A 17,752-nucleotide genomic window follows, 5' to 3' on the forward strand; every position below is an offset into this window, starting at 1 on the left:
ATGGAGCCCGTGCCGTGCTTTGCATAGGGACAGGCGTTTGGCACACCGCAGGCCAAAATGGCCGGACCTGACACTCGTTCCATTTGATGTGACCACCTGCCATTTAACGTGACCAATCTCGGCATAGAGAACACAGCGTTCAACGTGCCGGGCTGCCGAGCCCTCTGCCCCGGTGGGAGGCACAGAACCACAGAACCGATTAGGCTGGAAAAGACCTCTGAGATCATCGAGTCCAACCTATGACCCAACACCACCCCGTCAACCAGACCCTGGCCCTGAGTGCCACATCCAGTCTTTTTTTAAATACCTCTAGGGACGGTGACTACATCACCTCCCTCAGCAGCCCATTCCACTGTCTAATCACCCTTTCTGTGAAGAATTTCATCCTAACGTCTAACATAAAGCTCCCCTGGTGCAGCTTAAGGCTATGTCCTGTCTTCCTGACTGTAGAGCAGGGGAAGGCGCGGTCAGGGCCAGCCCCGGACCTGGCCGAGCCGCCCAGCGCAGCGCAGCCCCAGGCCGGCGGGGCGGTCAGGGTGGCGGACCCCGGGCGGAGCCCCCTCACAGCGCAGCGGGAAAAGCCGCCCTAGCGCAGGCGCCGCGCCCCCGCCCGCCCGGGCCGGTGATGCCCGCGGGCAGCGGGGGCGGGGCGGGGCCGGGCCGCTCCTTCCCTCCCTCCCTCCCTCCTTCCCTCGCTTCCCCCGCGGCGCTGCACTGCGCAGGCGGCGGCGCTGGCGCGATGGCGGCGGGAGACGGCAGCGACGAGGTGCGGGTGCTGCAGAACCTGCGGGGGAAGATCTGTAAGTGCGGCGCTGCGGTGGGGCCGAGCGCCCGGGGCCGCTGCGCTCAGGTGTCGCTCCCGACCCGGCCCCGCTGCTGCCGCTCCCTCCCCGCGGCCAGACGGGCGGGCACTGGCGCGGCGGCCCTGGAGGCGGCGGGGCGGGGGCGGGAGCGGGAGGGCGCGGAGGGGCCGCGGCCGCCGCGGGCCGGGTGCGGGTCGGGCCGCGCTGCGGCGGCCCCGCGGAGGGGCTTTGTGGCGGCAGCGGCGGCACGTGAGGGCCGGGCCGGGGTGTGCGCGCCCCGGGGCGGGATGGGGGGTGAGCGGATGGATGGACGGATGGATACATGGACGCGGCGGGGCCGGGGGAGGCCCGGAGGGCCAGGGAAGCATCCGTGGCTCCGAGGGATCCCTGGAGTCAGCGGGCGAACAGAAATGCCCCCTCCCGCCGGGACCTCGGGCATCAGAATCTGTTTGTCAGGCTGAAATTGCGAAATTAGCGATGTGCAGGAAGTTGGTGGTGAAGGGCTGTTCTGGAAGCGGTCACCAGCCCTCCCGTGCCTCTGTGCAGCGTGTGTGCGAGCGGGAGGAGGCGGAGAGAGAGGCCGGTGGCCTTATTTTGGTGGCTGGGAAGTGCTGACTGCCGATACCGATAGCCTCGGTAACGTGGGAAGCCGTCAGCCGGGCCGGGAGGAGGGCTCGGAGAGGCGCACAGATAGTGCGGGGCGGCTGGGGAGCACTTCAAAGCGAGCGGGAGAAACAGGATGTGCGGCGGCTTCCTGAGGGTACCGAGTACATTCATTGCGCTCGGACGCGGCCCGCTTGTTTCCTTTCTCACGCAGCCGATGGACTTTTTTGAGAATGAAGCGAAACAAGTTGACTCGGGCACGGCGCTGGGGCTGAGAACCGGTTGTGAAAACATGTTGAAGGATTAGGTTTGGTGGAGGAGTGGAGTCGTGTTTACTTAAATATCGTCATGCAGCCTAGATGTATTTGCTGTGTCTTCAGTAAATAGAAGACTGGGTCATGAAAACAGGAGATGGACTGGAGTGGAGCTGGAGGTGCTCTCAGTCTGAGGTGTGAGCAATGGGACGTGGTGAGGTAGGCAAGGCTGAACACACACTGAGATCTGCTGCTGTTAGCAATTAGCACAGAAATAATACAGGCCAGCTAGCCTTTAAAAAAGGATACTGTTAGTTTTGGGGTTAACGCATGAATTCATAGAATCATAGGGTTATTAAATGGTTTTGTTTGGAAAGAATCTTAAATATGGTCTCATTCCAGTGCTGTGGCCATGGGCAGGGGCACCTTCTGCTACTGCATCTCAGAGCTCCATCCAGACTGGCCTTGAACACTTCCAGGGATGAGGCATCCACAGCTTGCCTGAGCAACCTGTGCTACTGCCTCATCACACTCAGAGTAAAGAATTTCTTCCATATATTTCGCCTAAGTTTCCTTTTTTTCACTTTGTTCCAATGGGAACAATGGGAATTCCTCATTCTGTCACTGCAGTTTCTGATGAAGAGTCTCTCTCTGGCTTCCCCCATGAGATATTGGAAGGCTGCTGTGAGGTCTTCACACAACCTTCTCCAGGCTGAGCAGCCCCACCTTTCTTAATCTGTCTTCAGTAATCTCTAGCAACCAAGGTTTTATGTATTCCCTAGGAAGCAGGTCATAGTACTCCCTGGGAAGAAGGACTCTGACCTGCTTCCTAGGAGTACATAAGAACTTGGTTGCTAAAGATCATTGAAGCTGGCTTATTTTTTGATATTATTCTACTTCCTGTCTTTTATCGTAAGGTTTTGTTAACACTGGACTACACAACATTCAGTGAGTTTTACATTTTGGGATATTGATGAAAGTTTTCCACTAGACATTAAAAAACAAGGCAAAATGTCTTGAGACTTATGTTGAAACCAGACTTTATTGTCCCATTTATGTGTTATGGATTGAGCCTGTGGTTGTATGGTAACTTTGAATGTTCAGTTAACTGACAAAAGTGTCAGTAAACAGAGGACTGTGACCTTCTTCCTGGGGAATATATGAAAAGTTCATTGCTGAAGATGGACCTGTAAGAACCCCTTTGAAAAATGAGTGGAAGTAACAGGTGCAATAAAAGACATGTCTTGGAACAGTGTGAAAATCACTTTGTAAACCTACTTACTTCTTCTAAGAAAACAAAAACTGTTTAAAAACTCAATGAGTTAAATATGCTGTGGAAGTTTGGGAACCCTCTGATGCCTGGATGCTCTTTTGGCTTTTTCACATCACAAATACTGTGTTATTTTCACTTCTTACTAGTATTTTAATACTGTGTTTTGTAGGAGAAAACCCTCTGAATGAAGAATAATAAACAAATGTAATAATGTAATCCTCCTTGATCTGGAGGGATTAATAATAGCAGACCTCACTTTGGAAAGCTGATGTTCGTAGTCTGAAGGAATTCCTTATGGCATGTTTCTTACAAGGAGAAACATTTCTGGTGCCCAAGCTTTGCTGGCAATTAAAATTTGACACTTGCTAATTTTATGTGTGTTGCATGAGAGAGCATGTTAGTTTTAATGAGGTAATGTCAGTTCTGTGCAATTCTGCATGTATAGAAAACACCATCTGCAGAAAGTTGTTATTTATACTGTGTTTTGCAACGCACAAATTGGTGGCAAAATCTAAATTTAGCCATGTTATACAAATCATTACACCAGATTTAGAATTGAGACATGTTCTTAAAGGTGGCTTAAGCAGCCATTGCGTACCTAGCAGTGAAGAATCTGAGTAAGGACATGTTTGCAGTCCCTGGTACCCTGTTTTTGTGGGCTGTCAGTGTTTGCAACCAGTCTTCTGCCTCCAGTTTTCAAGTGAGGTGAACTGGTCTTGCCTGTTTAAGACCCTGTAATAATTTTGGAAAGTGCAGTATTACTCTTAAGCAGGTTTTCACCAAAAATCCAGTAAATATTGTCTCTTCCTTTTGGCAATGCTTTTGTATTGATGGCTCTATTTTATGTGCCATAGTAATGACAAAAATGCTTTACAAAGGTATGTGGTGTCAAGTAGCTTTAGGCATATCTTGTAGTGTAGTGTTTCAGGCTGTGGCTTCTGTTTTCATTTTATGCCATACGGAAGTACAGTAAGTGATTTTAGTTGCCTTGATTTTTGGAGTGCTTGCTGAAACCTGCATTAGTGAAGCACTTGGAAAAATGTCCCTGTTGTCTCCTAGAGCTCATTTGACAAAATTCAGGATGCATTCTTTTCAAACTTGCACCGTGTTTTTAACAGTGTGTGGTTATCTTGGATTATGCTGCACTCCTAGAGTGGAATTTATTGTTGCTATATAATATCTTTAATCCTGTGAAGCAAATACTCCAGAGTTTGTGTGCATAAATGTTCTTTGGCAGGGACCCAGAACAAAGAAATTTAGAAGATGGACACTAATTTAACACTTTTACTTGACAGAGGATATTACATATATGTACAGAAAATGTAAACATTCAAGCAGATATCTGATGTTGTTAATACTTGATTTTTATGCAACCATTATAGCCTTAGGTTTCTCAGAAAAAGGAAGATGCAGTGTAATCGAAGACTTGAGCCTTTTTTTTTTTAAGGAAATAAGCTTCTTGGAAGAGTTGGGTCGCTGTATGGGTGAAATGTCTCCCACAGTCACAGATATTAAGAGGTGTTATAAACAATGTGAAATCTCATGCTCTGTATTTTACCTAACAAGTGCTCTGAGGTTATTTTTAACTCAGGATTGAGGATCCTCTTCCTCCCAAAAGTTTGTTCTTTAAAGCCAGACACTTGGGCTACAAAATAAAGGTTTTTAACTGATTAGAAAATCAGATCACAGAGTATTCTGAGTTGAAAGATACCCTACCTACAAATCATCAATTTCTGCTCTTAAGTGAGTGGCTCCTATGGGGATTGAACCCACAGCCTTGGTGTTATTAGCACCATGCTCGAACCAACTGAAATCAAAACTTGTGTTTTGTGTATTCCTCTGGGTGGAAATTTTCTTTCAAAACTGAAAAACTGCACTATAGTATACAGACAAATAGTGAGTTATTCATAAATATTTAATTTCTACTCATTTTAAGAAAATATGAAAGTGTAATAACTGTAACTTCCTTTCAAAGTCTACTGTACTGTGCCTTTACAGTGATGATTAAATAATGTTGTATTTTAAATATTTTATGGGAAAATAGGACCGTGCCAAGTATTAACTAAAAAATAAAGCTGTTCTCAGGAACAGCTGAAACATCCAATTCATGTTTCTTAATTACAAACTTCTGGTACAGGAGCTCTCCAGGGATTACATCCAGACTGATGAATTGATTTTTATGTGTCATATGTTTTATTAAATTAGCTCCTTAAAAAAAGTTAAGGTAGTGGTAATCTGATGCTTTCCTTGATTCTCCTGCAATATCTCACTTAAGGGTAACTTGGTGTTTAGCCATTTTTTGGAGTCTAAAGCCATTAAAACCACGTTTCTCAATATTTCAACATGAAGTGTGGTGTTTAAAAATAATGTGTATACTTCCTCCTCTCCCGCACCCAAGCTGATGAAAAGCTTGTTGATGCTTCTAAGAGCACAGGTTTCAACTGTGGAAGTTCCTTAAGTGTCTGTTCATGCTTTCCATCAGTGTACATATCCCTGACCTGGAAAATGCCATGATTGAAGTTCAGTCTGTGTTCCTGTTAAACTGTCACATTCTCTGCTCAGAGACAGAGCAGCCCTTCTATTGCTGGGCATTACTGACTTAACCTCCAAGACTGTAATAGGTTAACCTAAATTAACCATCTAACACAAAAAGAGTGTGGAGGAGAGAGAAAGCAGAACTTTGATTTCACATCTTACCAGCATAAAGAATAAAGCTTACTCACTGTGCTTCATATCTGCATTTTTAAAAAATAAACATGCATGACATTTCAAATCTAGTTTCAAACTGTGCTTTCTGAAAGGTCTTATGCTATTCAGACATAAAACTCAATACTTAGATGTACTTTTCATCCTATTTTTAATATCTTATATAAATAGATAATGTTTAGATAAAGTTGATTCCACATGTCATCAGGAGAGGTATTTCCAGCAGCAGGCAAGGATGTGAGAGGTGCTAATGCAATTCTGGTTGCCTGTGATTTGGACACCCAAGTGGAAAAGGGGCAGATCACCTGCTCTGTTTAGCAGTCTCTCATGGGAGAGAGTGCCAGAAAAGCTTGTAATTTCTTTTAGCAAAATAAAAGGTGGAAAGTGTCTTTTTGTTGTCTTCAGACATTCAAAGGGGGAGGAGACATCTGGGCAGAAAGTCTCTGTTTAATCTAGAGAATGGTGTTGCTATAAATTAACACAGATGTCTGTAGCATTTGGATTTTGGAAGAGCAACTTCAACGGGTTTTAGCTGGGAGTGTTTAGAGGGAACCATTTCCTAACAGATCTGTCTTATGTCCAGCATGTAATTGCACTGACCTAGATTCAATACCCAGCAAATCTTTGTATTCTTGTGCTGCCAATCTTTCCTTCTTATTAGAAACTTCCTTTTATTCTTTTCCATGTTACGTTGAAATAGGAGGTGATTATTTTCCCCTTCTACTAGTTAGGAAAAAGTGAACAGTACTCATGAGGGATATATTTTCAAAGGCTCAGCCAATTCACAATCTGCTGTTCATCATGGAAAATGAAATAAAGATTTGATGAGCAAGTTCTTATTAATCAGCTTCCTTTAGCCAAAGTATTTGCAGAGAAAATACCAAGTGAACAATAGCTCAGGCAGATCATGCCTTGGTGTAATGACCTAATGCCATATGACCTCAGGCTGTGAGTGTCTCGGATTTAACAAGTTGTGCAGGGTCAAGCCAGAGATGAGACCTTTCAAGGGAAAGTGCAGGTGCTGCTAGAAGTGCTGTTCATGAGTCAGAGTGTGTCTCTTCCTGTCGACTCTCATTCCATGGGAAGCTGGATGTAGCAACTTCTCTGCCCTCCTGAAGCTCATGAATTGAAAATGATTATCAAAATGCATGCTGAATGGAAAAGTAAATTTTTTGAACACACTAAACCTGTTACATTCTTGTACCTAATATTTTGTAATTTTTCCCCTGCAATATTTACAGTAATTTTTTTTTATTTACAGATGACGCCAAACACTTAGTGCCCAACAAAATGAGAGACTTTTTCTGTACCATAAACTTGGACCAAGAAGAAGTTTTTCGTACACAGGTAGTTGAAAAGTCTTTAAGGTAAGCTCAATTTTTAAATGGAAATGATAAGCAAGACTGCCCAATACCATTGTGTATGGCTTTTGCTTGTACTGCTTTAAAATGAGAACTGACTTGTGGCAGCTACTCAGATGTTACAGCAATGTGTAAATCAGGAGAGTGTTGCAAGAAGTCAAAATTGAGTCTTGTGAGCTTTTAAATGAAATATGCGAGAATATATTTCACAATTACTCTATTCTGTTCCAGTGGGCAGCATAACATTCTTTTTCTTGCTAGGTTGTTTTCTAGGGAAAGAAATCTACTTGATACATGCTCCCCATGTTATTTCCTTCTTCTGACAAGCAGTTGAGGTGTATTGGTGGAATTCTGCTCACTGTGTATCTGGTAAAACCTGTTTCTAGAAGGAAGGAACTGGAACTTTGCCGTGTATGAGAGTTTTCTGTGCTGTGGGGTGTCCCCTGAACAGGCCTTGCTCTCTCCTGCAATTCTTGTTCTGGGAACTGTAACAGGATCTACACAGAATTCCTTGCTTTGCTTCCCTGGGCTGTAGATTCTGCTGCTGATTTAGAGCCTTAAAAGAATCAAATAAAAAGTCAGGATGGCACAGTTGCAGCAGTGTAAGGGCTTTCATGTCTCACAGCTCTGAAGTTTACAGAGGACCCAAAAAAGCATCACTGCAGGTTCATTGTTGAGAATGTCTGAGTGACAGTTTCAGTTATGTGGAGGTGACATTAAGCCTTGCTTTTAAAACCCAGACAGTCTGTTCAAACTCCTGAAAGTTTTCTTAATTCCTTTTTCCAGTGGTTTTGCTGTTAGTGTTCATTCTTTGAGCTCTCTCTCCAAATGTTTACAGGTGAGGAACAGCTCAGATGACAAACTTGAATAGGGAATTTAATTTTTTCAGGACATCATTTCAGAGCCTCCTTATGCTTCTGCATGAAAAGCAAATGTCACATATGTACAGTCAGGAACAAATATTTTGCTTATATTCGTAATCTGTAGCTGCTGTAGTTAGATCCATAAAATTTTCCGAATTTAACAGGCTGCAATTGATTACCAAAACAAAATCAACTGAGTAATCCTTCAGAGAAAAATGTTGAAGAGACTGTATTGACAAAGGAGAAACTTAAAATTTCCCCTTCAAATAGAAAACGGTTTCATGAGCAAAAGACCCCAACCCATCTCTGGAAGACTTTGCTTTCTGATTTTGGTGTTAATAATGGAAATCCTAGAAGTTACTACTATGCTTAGAAACAAGATCTGTTACATTTGAAGTATACACAGACATTTTTATTATGTTCTATTTAAAAATTACTAAAGTTATGTACTTTCATCACCAAAGAAAGAAGTATTAGTTGCATAATAAAATATTTGATAAAGTAAAACACCATAGATCCATCAAAAATATTTCAATAGTATTGAAGTTCTAACTGAAATTTGATTGCAATGTCATTAATACTTGAGAGAGGAAATGAAGTAAAAAATCTCACTCTAACAAAACAGTTGGGGAGAGAGGAGTCTCAAATAACATGCCTCAAATACAGAACTTTTCAGGTGATGACAGCTTTGTATTAGAAGTTAGAACCTGGTGTTTAGAATTGCTTTTTTCCTTTCTGTCTCCACTGACTTCATAGGTGACTCCTTCATCCTCTGAATTAGGGGAGGGTTCCCTACAAACCAGTAATGTAATAAAATAACTCATCCTCTATTACCAGCAGCCAGAGTTGGGTGCCTGTACTTGATTGTTGCTGTGTATGCAGTTAGGAAGGTTGACTCTCATTCCAGAAACTTAATGACAACATCTTGTTTCTTATTGCTGTGTTAAACTAGAAACCCTACTAACCTAGAGGTACTGGGACAGGAGATGAAAGCTTCAATCTCTTATTAACCTGAAAACTTTAGAAATTGCTTTTCAGTGAGGTGTAGTACAATATCATTTTAGTCATAGATGCAACTTTGAATTTCATATTATTTGCTTGCTTTTTCTTACACACATAATTCACAGTCTGTTTTTGTCACTGTATTATGGGTTGCAAATTTATACAATTTTTAATCTAAATTTTAGTCCTGTGAATATCAACTAATTAAATGTCTGTGGAAGTAATTATCACTAGAATTCAAATTAGTTTTGACTACCGTGATTGAAAACTATTAAGAAGTGTATCTTTTAAATGTGCAAATAGGTTTGGCCTTTCACCAGCACTGGGAGAGTTGTTGGAGTGCAGATGTAAAACAAACTTTCCAAAGTTAAAAAAACATGAAATAATACTGAAGTGAAAGAGGGATATTTTGGCTAATGACTTAAGAAATATTTCCTGACATGGTGTGGGATTTCTGTGAGCTCTGAAGAAAGAATTTTTTTTTTTTTCCCTTGGAAAGTTGAAAGAATATCTGTGAGCCTCCTCAGATGTCTGTGGTCAAATATGAGGAAGGGGTATTGTGGTACGTGTGTGTCTTTTTTTTTTTTTTAATTTAAACTAAGTTGAGTTTCTTTTTTCCACTTAACTTTGTGGTAGTGCAAGGTTATGGCAGAAATGAATTTCCTAGTTTATGTAACCATTGCTTTTATTAACTGGCAGGCTGGGGCATTGATCAGTGTCCTCACAGAACTGCCAGGTTACTGCAGCAAGGAAGGGAAGAGCAGAGGAGTGTGTTACCCAGTGAAATTTAATCTTCTGCACTGCTGTAATCCAGTTCTTCCTGTATGGCAGTCTGGTCATCCTTTGAATTAGTGCTATCTTCTAATTTTGTATCCATCACAGTCTTTAAAGTTCTTGCATCAAAGTCACAAATGAAAGTACTAAACTGACTGAATCCCTGAGGAACAGGATGAGTGAGTTCTCCATTTTAATTATTCTTCATTGGTGTAAACTGTTGTACCCTGCCAACCTATTCTGTACCTGCATAAGAATTTCTTTACTAATACATTGTATTCTTTACCTTAAATTTTCTCTGCCTTGTACTTTGCTTATGAATCAACAACTGATAACCTCTGTTAATTTAGATAATGAAAAATGTATGAACATGAGTAAAAGAATGTATTACCTTCTATTTGTGCTCCTGTTTTTGGCTTGTTCTTTCTTGCTGAATCTGAGACTTAATGTAGTGTTGAGGTCAAAATAATAATAATAATAATAATAATAATAGAGTTAATGGCTGTTCATCCTTTGGGGGCTGGGGGATGTGGGCAGCTGCAAAGTTTGCTCTCTTAGGTGCAAGATAAAGGTGCTAAATAGATTTTTGGAGGTCTCTGCTTATAGTCTCCATCCCAGCCTAATTATAATTGGAAGCATAGAGTACCATAGGTCCATCCAGAGTAGGTATTAAACCCTTGGCACTTGTTGGTGTGCACTGGAGTCTGCTGTTCCCTCAGGATATCTGTCTGATGCTGAGCTGGAGCAGTTTCCCCTGACACGAGTGCCAGCTCATTCCCCCACTGTTCACTCTTTGTGCTGCAGCATCTCTTTGTTTGTACTGCTGCAACTTTATTTGTATAGCTGCGAGGAGGAAGCAGACCATGGACTTGACCTAAGTTTAAAATAAGCCTTTGTTTCATCCTTGGTTTTGGTCTGACTTATTGTGTCAATACAATTAAAATGAGCAGTGATGGTAATAAGGAAGCTGAGGCTCTTTAGGGCTGCACTGCTGCTAAAGGTAATGCTCGTGAGTTTAAACCTTCAGTCATGGTGCTGACAAGAAGAACCCAGCCCTTGTAATCAAAGCAGAGTTTGTTGGCTTTGAAATTCTAAAAAAAAGAGGGGAGCTGAAAAAAACCACAGCTGAATTTTTCAACTGAGAATTCTTAAATTATTTCTCAGTGTAGTCCAAAGGCTAATACTGATTTGTCTGCTTTGAAGCCTGTGGTAGAAGGTCTGTGTTTTAACAAAACGAACATTTTTACTTGTGGAATTCCTTATAATGAATTCCTGCCCTTAAAGTTCTTGTTTCTAAAAATCTATTCGAGACATTAGAAATACTCGATTCTTTTATATGTGTTCTTTCCCACTTTTCAAGTTAGTTATCAGCTCTTTTTAATTTATTTAATAAGCCATTGTCCTTAAGCATGGGGTGGTCTTTTTCCATGATTATTTTGGAGGGAAAAGAGAAGGAATGGTGGCCTGTTCTTCCTGGTATCCTTTGGGTAGGTAATAACATGAACTGCTTGTTCCAATCAATATTTGTCATATTTTTATTAGTTTAAGAAAGTACTATAGCAATAGGGTCAGAAAAAACCCTAAGACTTGGTATAACTGATATCACAGTACTTTTCTGCATAAAAGTACTTTCATGAACATCTTTCCCTGGTGATATTAATACATTGTAACTGAAACTATTTTAAAAGCCCAGTTCTAGAATAGCAGGGTTTTTCTGTGGATCTGCTTGACTTTCGGAATTCATCACTTGCAGTAACACAAACAACATTGTGGTTTTGTTCAGTCTTGAAATACAATTTTCTGGCTGCTGGCTCTGATTACATCAATAAGTACTCCTTAACTTTAATGAGGGTACCAGTTCTGGGAGTGAAGATACCAACACATTGTATGAAATAGGTATTTTATATATATATATATATATAGCATAGAGGAACCCAGAGTCTTTTTCTGTAGAGGGCTGTGCATATGGCAGTTAAATAGGGTGAACTGCAAACATGATATTGGACTGCTTTAGATGGAGAAATGTGGGGATCGTTTTGGTGTGAGGAGATCTTGTGTTTTTGAGATTAATGCTTCTCTTTTTCACTGTTCTATCTTACAGTGTCTAGTGATAACTTCTTACAGGTCTGAATCTTAGAGCAGCAGTTTTGACGTGGACGTCAGAGCTAAACAAATGTCAGTTACTTAAGTAATCAATAAGTTTAAAATATATTAAGATTAAATGTAGTTTAATTATGTACTGAATATCAAAATGAAACAAAACTTGTGCATGTCTCAGGAAGTCTAGAGAACCAGCTAGAATAATTTCAAGACGGAAAAATAGAATTGAAATTGCAGAGGAGACACCATTCTCTGTGTGCTCTGATTCTTACCTTTGATTAAACAAACAGAAGACATTGCCATATTACTGTGTGCTCTTGTATTGAAATGGTTTTGGGCACCTTTGATGACAGCTCAGTCTAGTGCTGAGGGCCATGGGCTGGGGCAGCAGTAAAATGCTTTTTTTTTTTGATGTTCATGTTCTATATAAATTGCATAAAGAGTTTCTCTATTTTAACTTCAAATCCTTCTTTTCAGTCCTTATTTTGGAGAGGAGTTTTACTTTGAGATTCCAAGAACATTCCAGTGGTTGTCCTTCTACATTTATGATAAAAGTGTTTTACAAAAGGACCTGCGTATAGGTAAGTGTCTGTGAGGTGCTGTCTGCATCTTGCAGAGCACTTGGTTATTTTCAGTAGCATTATCTGTAGAATTAAGGATACAATTATTGGTGAAGCATCTTTCAAAACTGTGTATAGTGCACTTAAGTGTTCCTTTAAAGTTCAAAAATTAGGATTTTGTTTCCTTGCTTCATTCTATTATACTAAAATATGTTTTGTTTTTCAGGCTAGTAGGACATTTTATAGTCTTATTGTGGTCTGAATACATTTTTTAAAATTCTTTATTCTCCACTTTTACTTCATTGGAATATGTGTGAATAATTGTCAGTACTTACAGATATTTAAAGAATAAATTGTGGAATCATTCCATAATAATTGCAATTGTGGAATAATTCTTAAAATCATTTATAGATAATTTTTTTCCTTGTCAGTGCAACCTGTAACTTAGTGACTTACAAAGCATTTGGCAGGAACTTGTGTAGCTTAAGTGAAAAATCACAGGAGGCAGATTTCTGTTTCTTTCACCACTGCGTAATGATTTTGTTGCAGCTGCTTTTTGGATACAGTTGCTACAAAACTCTAATAGTCTGCAGTGGAACAAGCCTTTGCTTTACTTGAATTGAGGAAGGAAATAATTTGCACCAGGATGTCAGATAATTTGATATAATAACAGCTTTCCAAATAGCAATCAGAAGAGTAAAAGGCATCTACTTCAGTTTCCTGTTTAAGCATTCTTGAACACCGGTTTTGTTCTCCCAAATCTATTATGTTATTTCCAGCCTCAAGTGTGTTCTTTATTTTACCTTCCTATTGGTAATATCCAGGATAACAAATAATAATTAATGTCATCAGGCTTTATGCAAACTATTTTCTGCTTTACTTACCCATAACATTCCTTGTTTTATGTTCTTCATATAGCATCATAAATTTAAAGAAAAACTTAAAAGAGTTTAGAAAAAAAAACAAATTTCAAACATAATTAAATAGTTGTTCTATTCAGATGAAGGTAATATTTATGCTTCTCTCCCCCCTGCCACCCTCTCTCAGGAAAGGTGTCAATCAAAAAAGAAGATTTATGCAACTACACAGGAAAAGAGAACTGGTTTATGCTTCAACCTGTTGATTCTAATTCAGAGGTTCAGGTAACTATTGCACATTTACATTTTGAAAGTTAAGTACAGATAAGGACATCATGGTAGAAGATTCCATCGAGCTGTAGGAGATAAGGTTTAGTATCTGTATTTCTTGTGAGGCAGTTGTGTCTTCAGTTTGGTTAGAGAATAATGCACTCTACACCTAAGCTGGTATTATTCCTCAAGGTACTTAAAACTGGCAGAAAACATGAAGCAACTGTTTGGGAAATGTCATAACAGTATTTTGATGTCTGGAATGCTTGTGAGAGGGGTCATGTACTTGAGGCACATGAATGGATCCTAAAACTCTTGAATACCTTTTTTTGGTAATTTTTGGTGTTAACTGAAATAATGACATTAAAATGGTTAGTCTTCAAAACTAATGTACTAACACTTGGATGCACTTGTGCTGTGTTCATGTATCTTAACCTGAAACACTTTCTGCATTCAGTATCAAACAACTTACACTTCACAGTTTTATTTCAGCCTGTGGTTCCAGTTCTTCAAACAGGATTGTTCTAGGAATAGTTAAAAGTGAGATGGCTCTAGAAGTTGTGGCAATTCTCTTTTTGGTTTCAAGAACAAAACAGAATTCTTGAGAATCTCTTAGCCTTTTGCTGTGAAAAACGAGTAGATTTTAATAGGGGTTTTTTCCAGATTTGCCTGAGGGCAAAAGTCTTAGACTTGACGGTGTTTGTATTTTTTTAGTAACCTGAAAGTCCCTTTGGGTAGGGAGAATCCTGGCTACTTTTAGAGATCTGAATGTGCACAGAATTCTCTTGTTATTTCCACTGATGATTCATTTATGTGTCACAAGTTTAGCCTGCAGCTCTTGGGTATAGGAGGGCATGTGGTTGCTTTACGTGAAGAGAGATTTTCAAAACATCTGAATACCACTTCCTCTTCTCTGTTGAAAATCAGTCCTCTTTCAATTATGATCAAATGGAATAGAAAGGTTCATTTGGAAGGGACCTAGAGATCATCTAGTCCAGCTACACAGTGTCTTCTTTGAATCCTTTAATAACTCTGAAAATTCTAGAAAGCCCTTTCCAGATACAAACTGAAAGGTAGTTTCCACTTTGACTTTGACTTAAACATCATCATGCTTGCTGTTTTTTCTGTCATAAAAATGTATTGAGAAGGTATTAATTTTTGTCATAACACTACATGAGTATGTGAAAATTCAATTAGAATATTCCATTAATAGAATTTAGTGATTTCTTACATATTGGAAATAAAAAGTTTATAGTTTTCCTTGGCTTTGTGACTCACAGCAGAATGTAAACTCTTACTTTTTTATGACTGTGCCATGCAAAGCACTGTCCTGCATTACACTTCCATTAAGAGATGACCTTTTCTGCTTAGGTGTATGCTCCTCATATTTATCTTTACTTGAGTCAAGGCATTTGGGTAGGTTTCTCCTGTCCTGTTTTTTTTCCATAAAAGTCTTCAGGGCGTAGCTGAGACCAGTTCCCATCTGCCACATCTGGCTGAATCTTGTTGGTTTGGATGTGCTTTACAGTACTGAAATATATTCTGAGATGTCCGTGGTTGTTGGCTGGACATGGCTGAAAGTAGTGGACTTTTATATTGTACATGTGCAGAAAAAGTGCATGAAATATTGATAAAGGTAAATCAGTTTGGAGGGAAAAAAAAGTTGTTTTCTTTTCCTCATGGCACTATACATGTAGTTGATTTTTTTTCCTCTGATTCCCTCAAAAATTTATGATGTGTGCAATGCAATAGAATAGCAGAAAAGTATTTTGTGTTCCATGGATATGCACAGGACTCCACATTGCAGTTGCTTAGTTGGGATTGTTTTGGGGGTTTTCTATACATCTGCATTTTTTTCGAGAAAAGTGTACTTTTTATATACATCTATTCTTCACAGGTTAACTTTGGTATAATTAGCAGCCTGTACACCAGGAATGTTAGTGGTGAGACTTTTAGAAAGCAGCTGCTCTGTGTTTTGATATTAGCTGGTTTTTGTTTTGCTGCTATTCACAGTATTATGAGTTCATATTAATCTTGTTTTCTTGAAACTTTGTCCTTTCTCCACTAGTTCCTGAAAGATAAATGCAAATGTGAGAATACTAAGTAAATAAACCAGCCTTCTGTACAGCCACATTTAAAGCCCAGTTGCATATTATGTCAGAAGTTCTGATAAAGATCTGCAGATCAGCAACTTGAGGAAACCATCACACTGCTCTCAACAAACAAAATGACAAAAATGTTCTAAAACTCTCCATGCATGTTGGGGAAATATTTTCTTAGAGCCATGTTACTGTAGTCATCATGGCACTGAGCTGGGAGCAAACTGCATCCACAGGTAGTTCTCAGGAGCAGTGCTGTTTTACTCCTACTGTTAAGTGTAAAACACAATTTGTGGGTTTTGGTTTTAAAAGCAAAAGGAAGATGTTTAGGCCATTCCCAGCATGTGTTTTCTAAAACAAGTGAAGTCAGTTATTTAAATAAATGTTAATAATGGTTGTCTTTTCATTTGTCATTCAAAAACTTTGCCTTGTAAGGCTGTTGGCATGCTTCTTGGTATCCTGTTTTTATCCTGTAAATCTGTTTTTGTAATGGAGTTTCTCTGCTTGACAAATACTTTCTTAATGTACCTGTGTTCCTGTCCCTGTAGTCCCAGTTTGCAAAACACCTGGCAGGCATCCCAAAGCAGTTAGGTTGGGAACTGCCTTGTAAAAGAAGCTTCATTTCTCCTCCCATGTGACGAACAGAGAGGGAAACACAGCCTTTGCCCCAGGGGATTTACAATAACAACATTGCAGTTCTATGTCAAAACATAACTGCTATAGAAATGTGTGCAAGGTCAGCTAAGGGTTTTACTTCCATTTTAGCAGAAAGGCAAAGCTGTAGTTCAGATTATGACTTGCTTCCTTTGCCGCTCTTGCAAATCACCTTCCAGAAACCCTCCCTAGGAATTTTGATTGTGAACAGACCAAATCTGATGTTCCATGTAGCAAATAGTCAAAGTCTGAGGATACCAAGGAGAACATTGTTAGAGGAGAGACTCTGGCAGTGTGTGCCTATCTTAGATGTAAAAGCCAGCATGATCAGCCAGGTACCCAAAGGAGTAGCAGGTATTGTTCAGGCAGTAGCTGTTTGGAGCAAGATTTAAGTAGTAAATTTTGATCATCCCCAAAAAGTTGCATATCATAGTTTAAAGTTATGGAGCCTTTTATTGAGAGGTACAGTAGGTTGGCCCTTGCTGGTTTCTGAAGTTAATCCATGCTGTTCCATAATTTATGGATTCTTTTTTTTGAATACATCCTGCCATATCAGGAAAAGAAAAGGAGGAAGCTGGGTTTAGCAATTATTGCCACCTTTTCCTCTCTTCTGGTTGTGTTTACTGTTCCTTCAGTACATCAGCAGTTTTCCTGAGATAGTTGAAAACTGCCCTGGGGTGCACGGTACATTTCTAAATTATCTTCAGTCTGGTGGGATGGACAGGATTTCACTGTGGATATTAAGTGCTGCTGGTTATGGCTATTCCATGCTATTCTAATTCTCTAGGCATACCTACCTGCCTTCAGAGTCCAAGGTCATTTTAGAACTTTCTCCTGGAGTGTTCAGAAATTCATGTCTGTGCAAGGCTTCATCCCATGCTTGGGACAAAATAGCTGAGACTCTTACTCTTGGTAATTGCTTGGTAAAGGTGGAAGAAATACTTGTGTATGTTAAATCTGTAGAGGCTTGACTGGTTCTTGTGCTGTCTGCAGATGAGACAGTGCTTCTCTATAGCATTGTCTCAAAGTTCAGGTGCATCCATCATGCTCTACTTGCAGGATATGTGCTACAGATGAGGTATTTTCTTCAAGTGGTAATATTGGAATTACTTTAAATAACTTCTAACTGTAAACTATATTATTGTTCTAATTCCTACTTTTAAAATAAATGCTTTTAAAACTACTTGTGTTTCTCTCCTGTTTTTTTTTCAGGGAAAAGTTCACCTTGAATTAAAACTGAATGAACTGATAACAGACAATGGATCTGTGTGCCAGCAACTAGTAGTACAGTAAGGAAATATATCAATCCTTTAATATTTGGTTGTTTGTTACAATATATGGGATTTGTCATTGCTGATACTGGATGTCTGCACATCTTAGTACCATAGCATTTTTATTTTTATGGGACTTTCCTTGGAATCTGCCTTATGAGGAGATGAGTGTATGTCTAGGGAACTCCAGCAGAAGTTTTTCACAGCTGCTCATCTCTGCTACCAAAGCCCTCACTTTTATTGGGACTGCTAGGATTAGTGTCTTGGAATTCCAGTTGAATTTGGTGTGGTGAGAAGGGTAG

General features: G+C 40.0%; 1 protein-coding gene across 1 annotated transcript in view; it reads left to right on the forward strand.

The window, feature by feature from the left end:
* Window positions 1–732: 732 nt before the first annotated feature.
* Window positions 733–17,752, forward strand: part of RASA2 (RAS p21 protein activator 2) — a 45,234-nt gene continuing 28,214 nt past the window's right edge. Inside the window, exons 1-5 of the mRNA XM_066556756.1 lie at window positions 733–800; window positions 6,901–7,006; window positions 12,217–12,320; window positions 13,347–13,441; window positions 17,392–17,468. Of these exons, the coding sequence (XP_066412853.1) occupies window positions 740–800; window positions 6,901–7,006; window positions 12,217–12,320; window positions 13,347–13,441; window positions 17,392–17,468 (443 nt within the window). The 5' untranslated portion in view covers window positions 733–739. The remainder of the gene's footprint in view (window positions 801–6,900; window positions 7,007–12,216; window positions 12,321–13,346; window positions 13,442–17,391; window positions 17,469–17,752) is intronic.

This window comes from Molothrus aeneus, chromosome 10 (genome assembly GCF_037042795.1).
Source record: "Molothrus aeneus isolate 106 chromosome 10, BPBGC_Maene_1.0, whole genome shotgun sequence".
Taxonomy (NCBI): Eukaryota; Metazoa; Chordata; class Aves; order Passeriformes; family Icteridae; genus Molothrus; species Molothrus aeneus.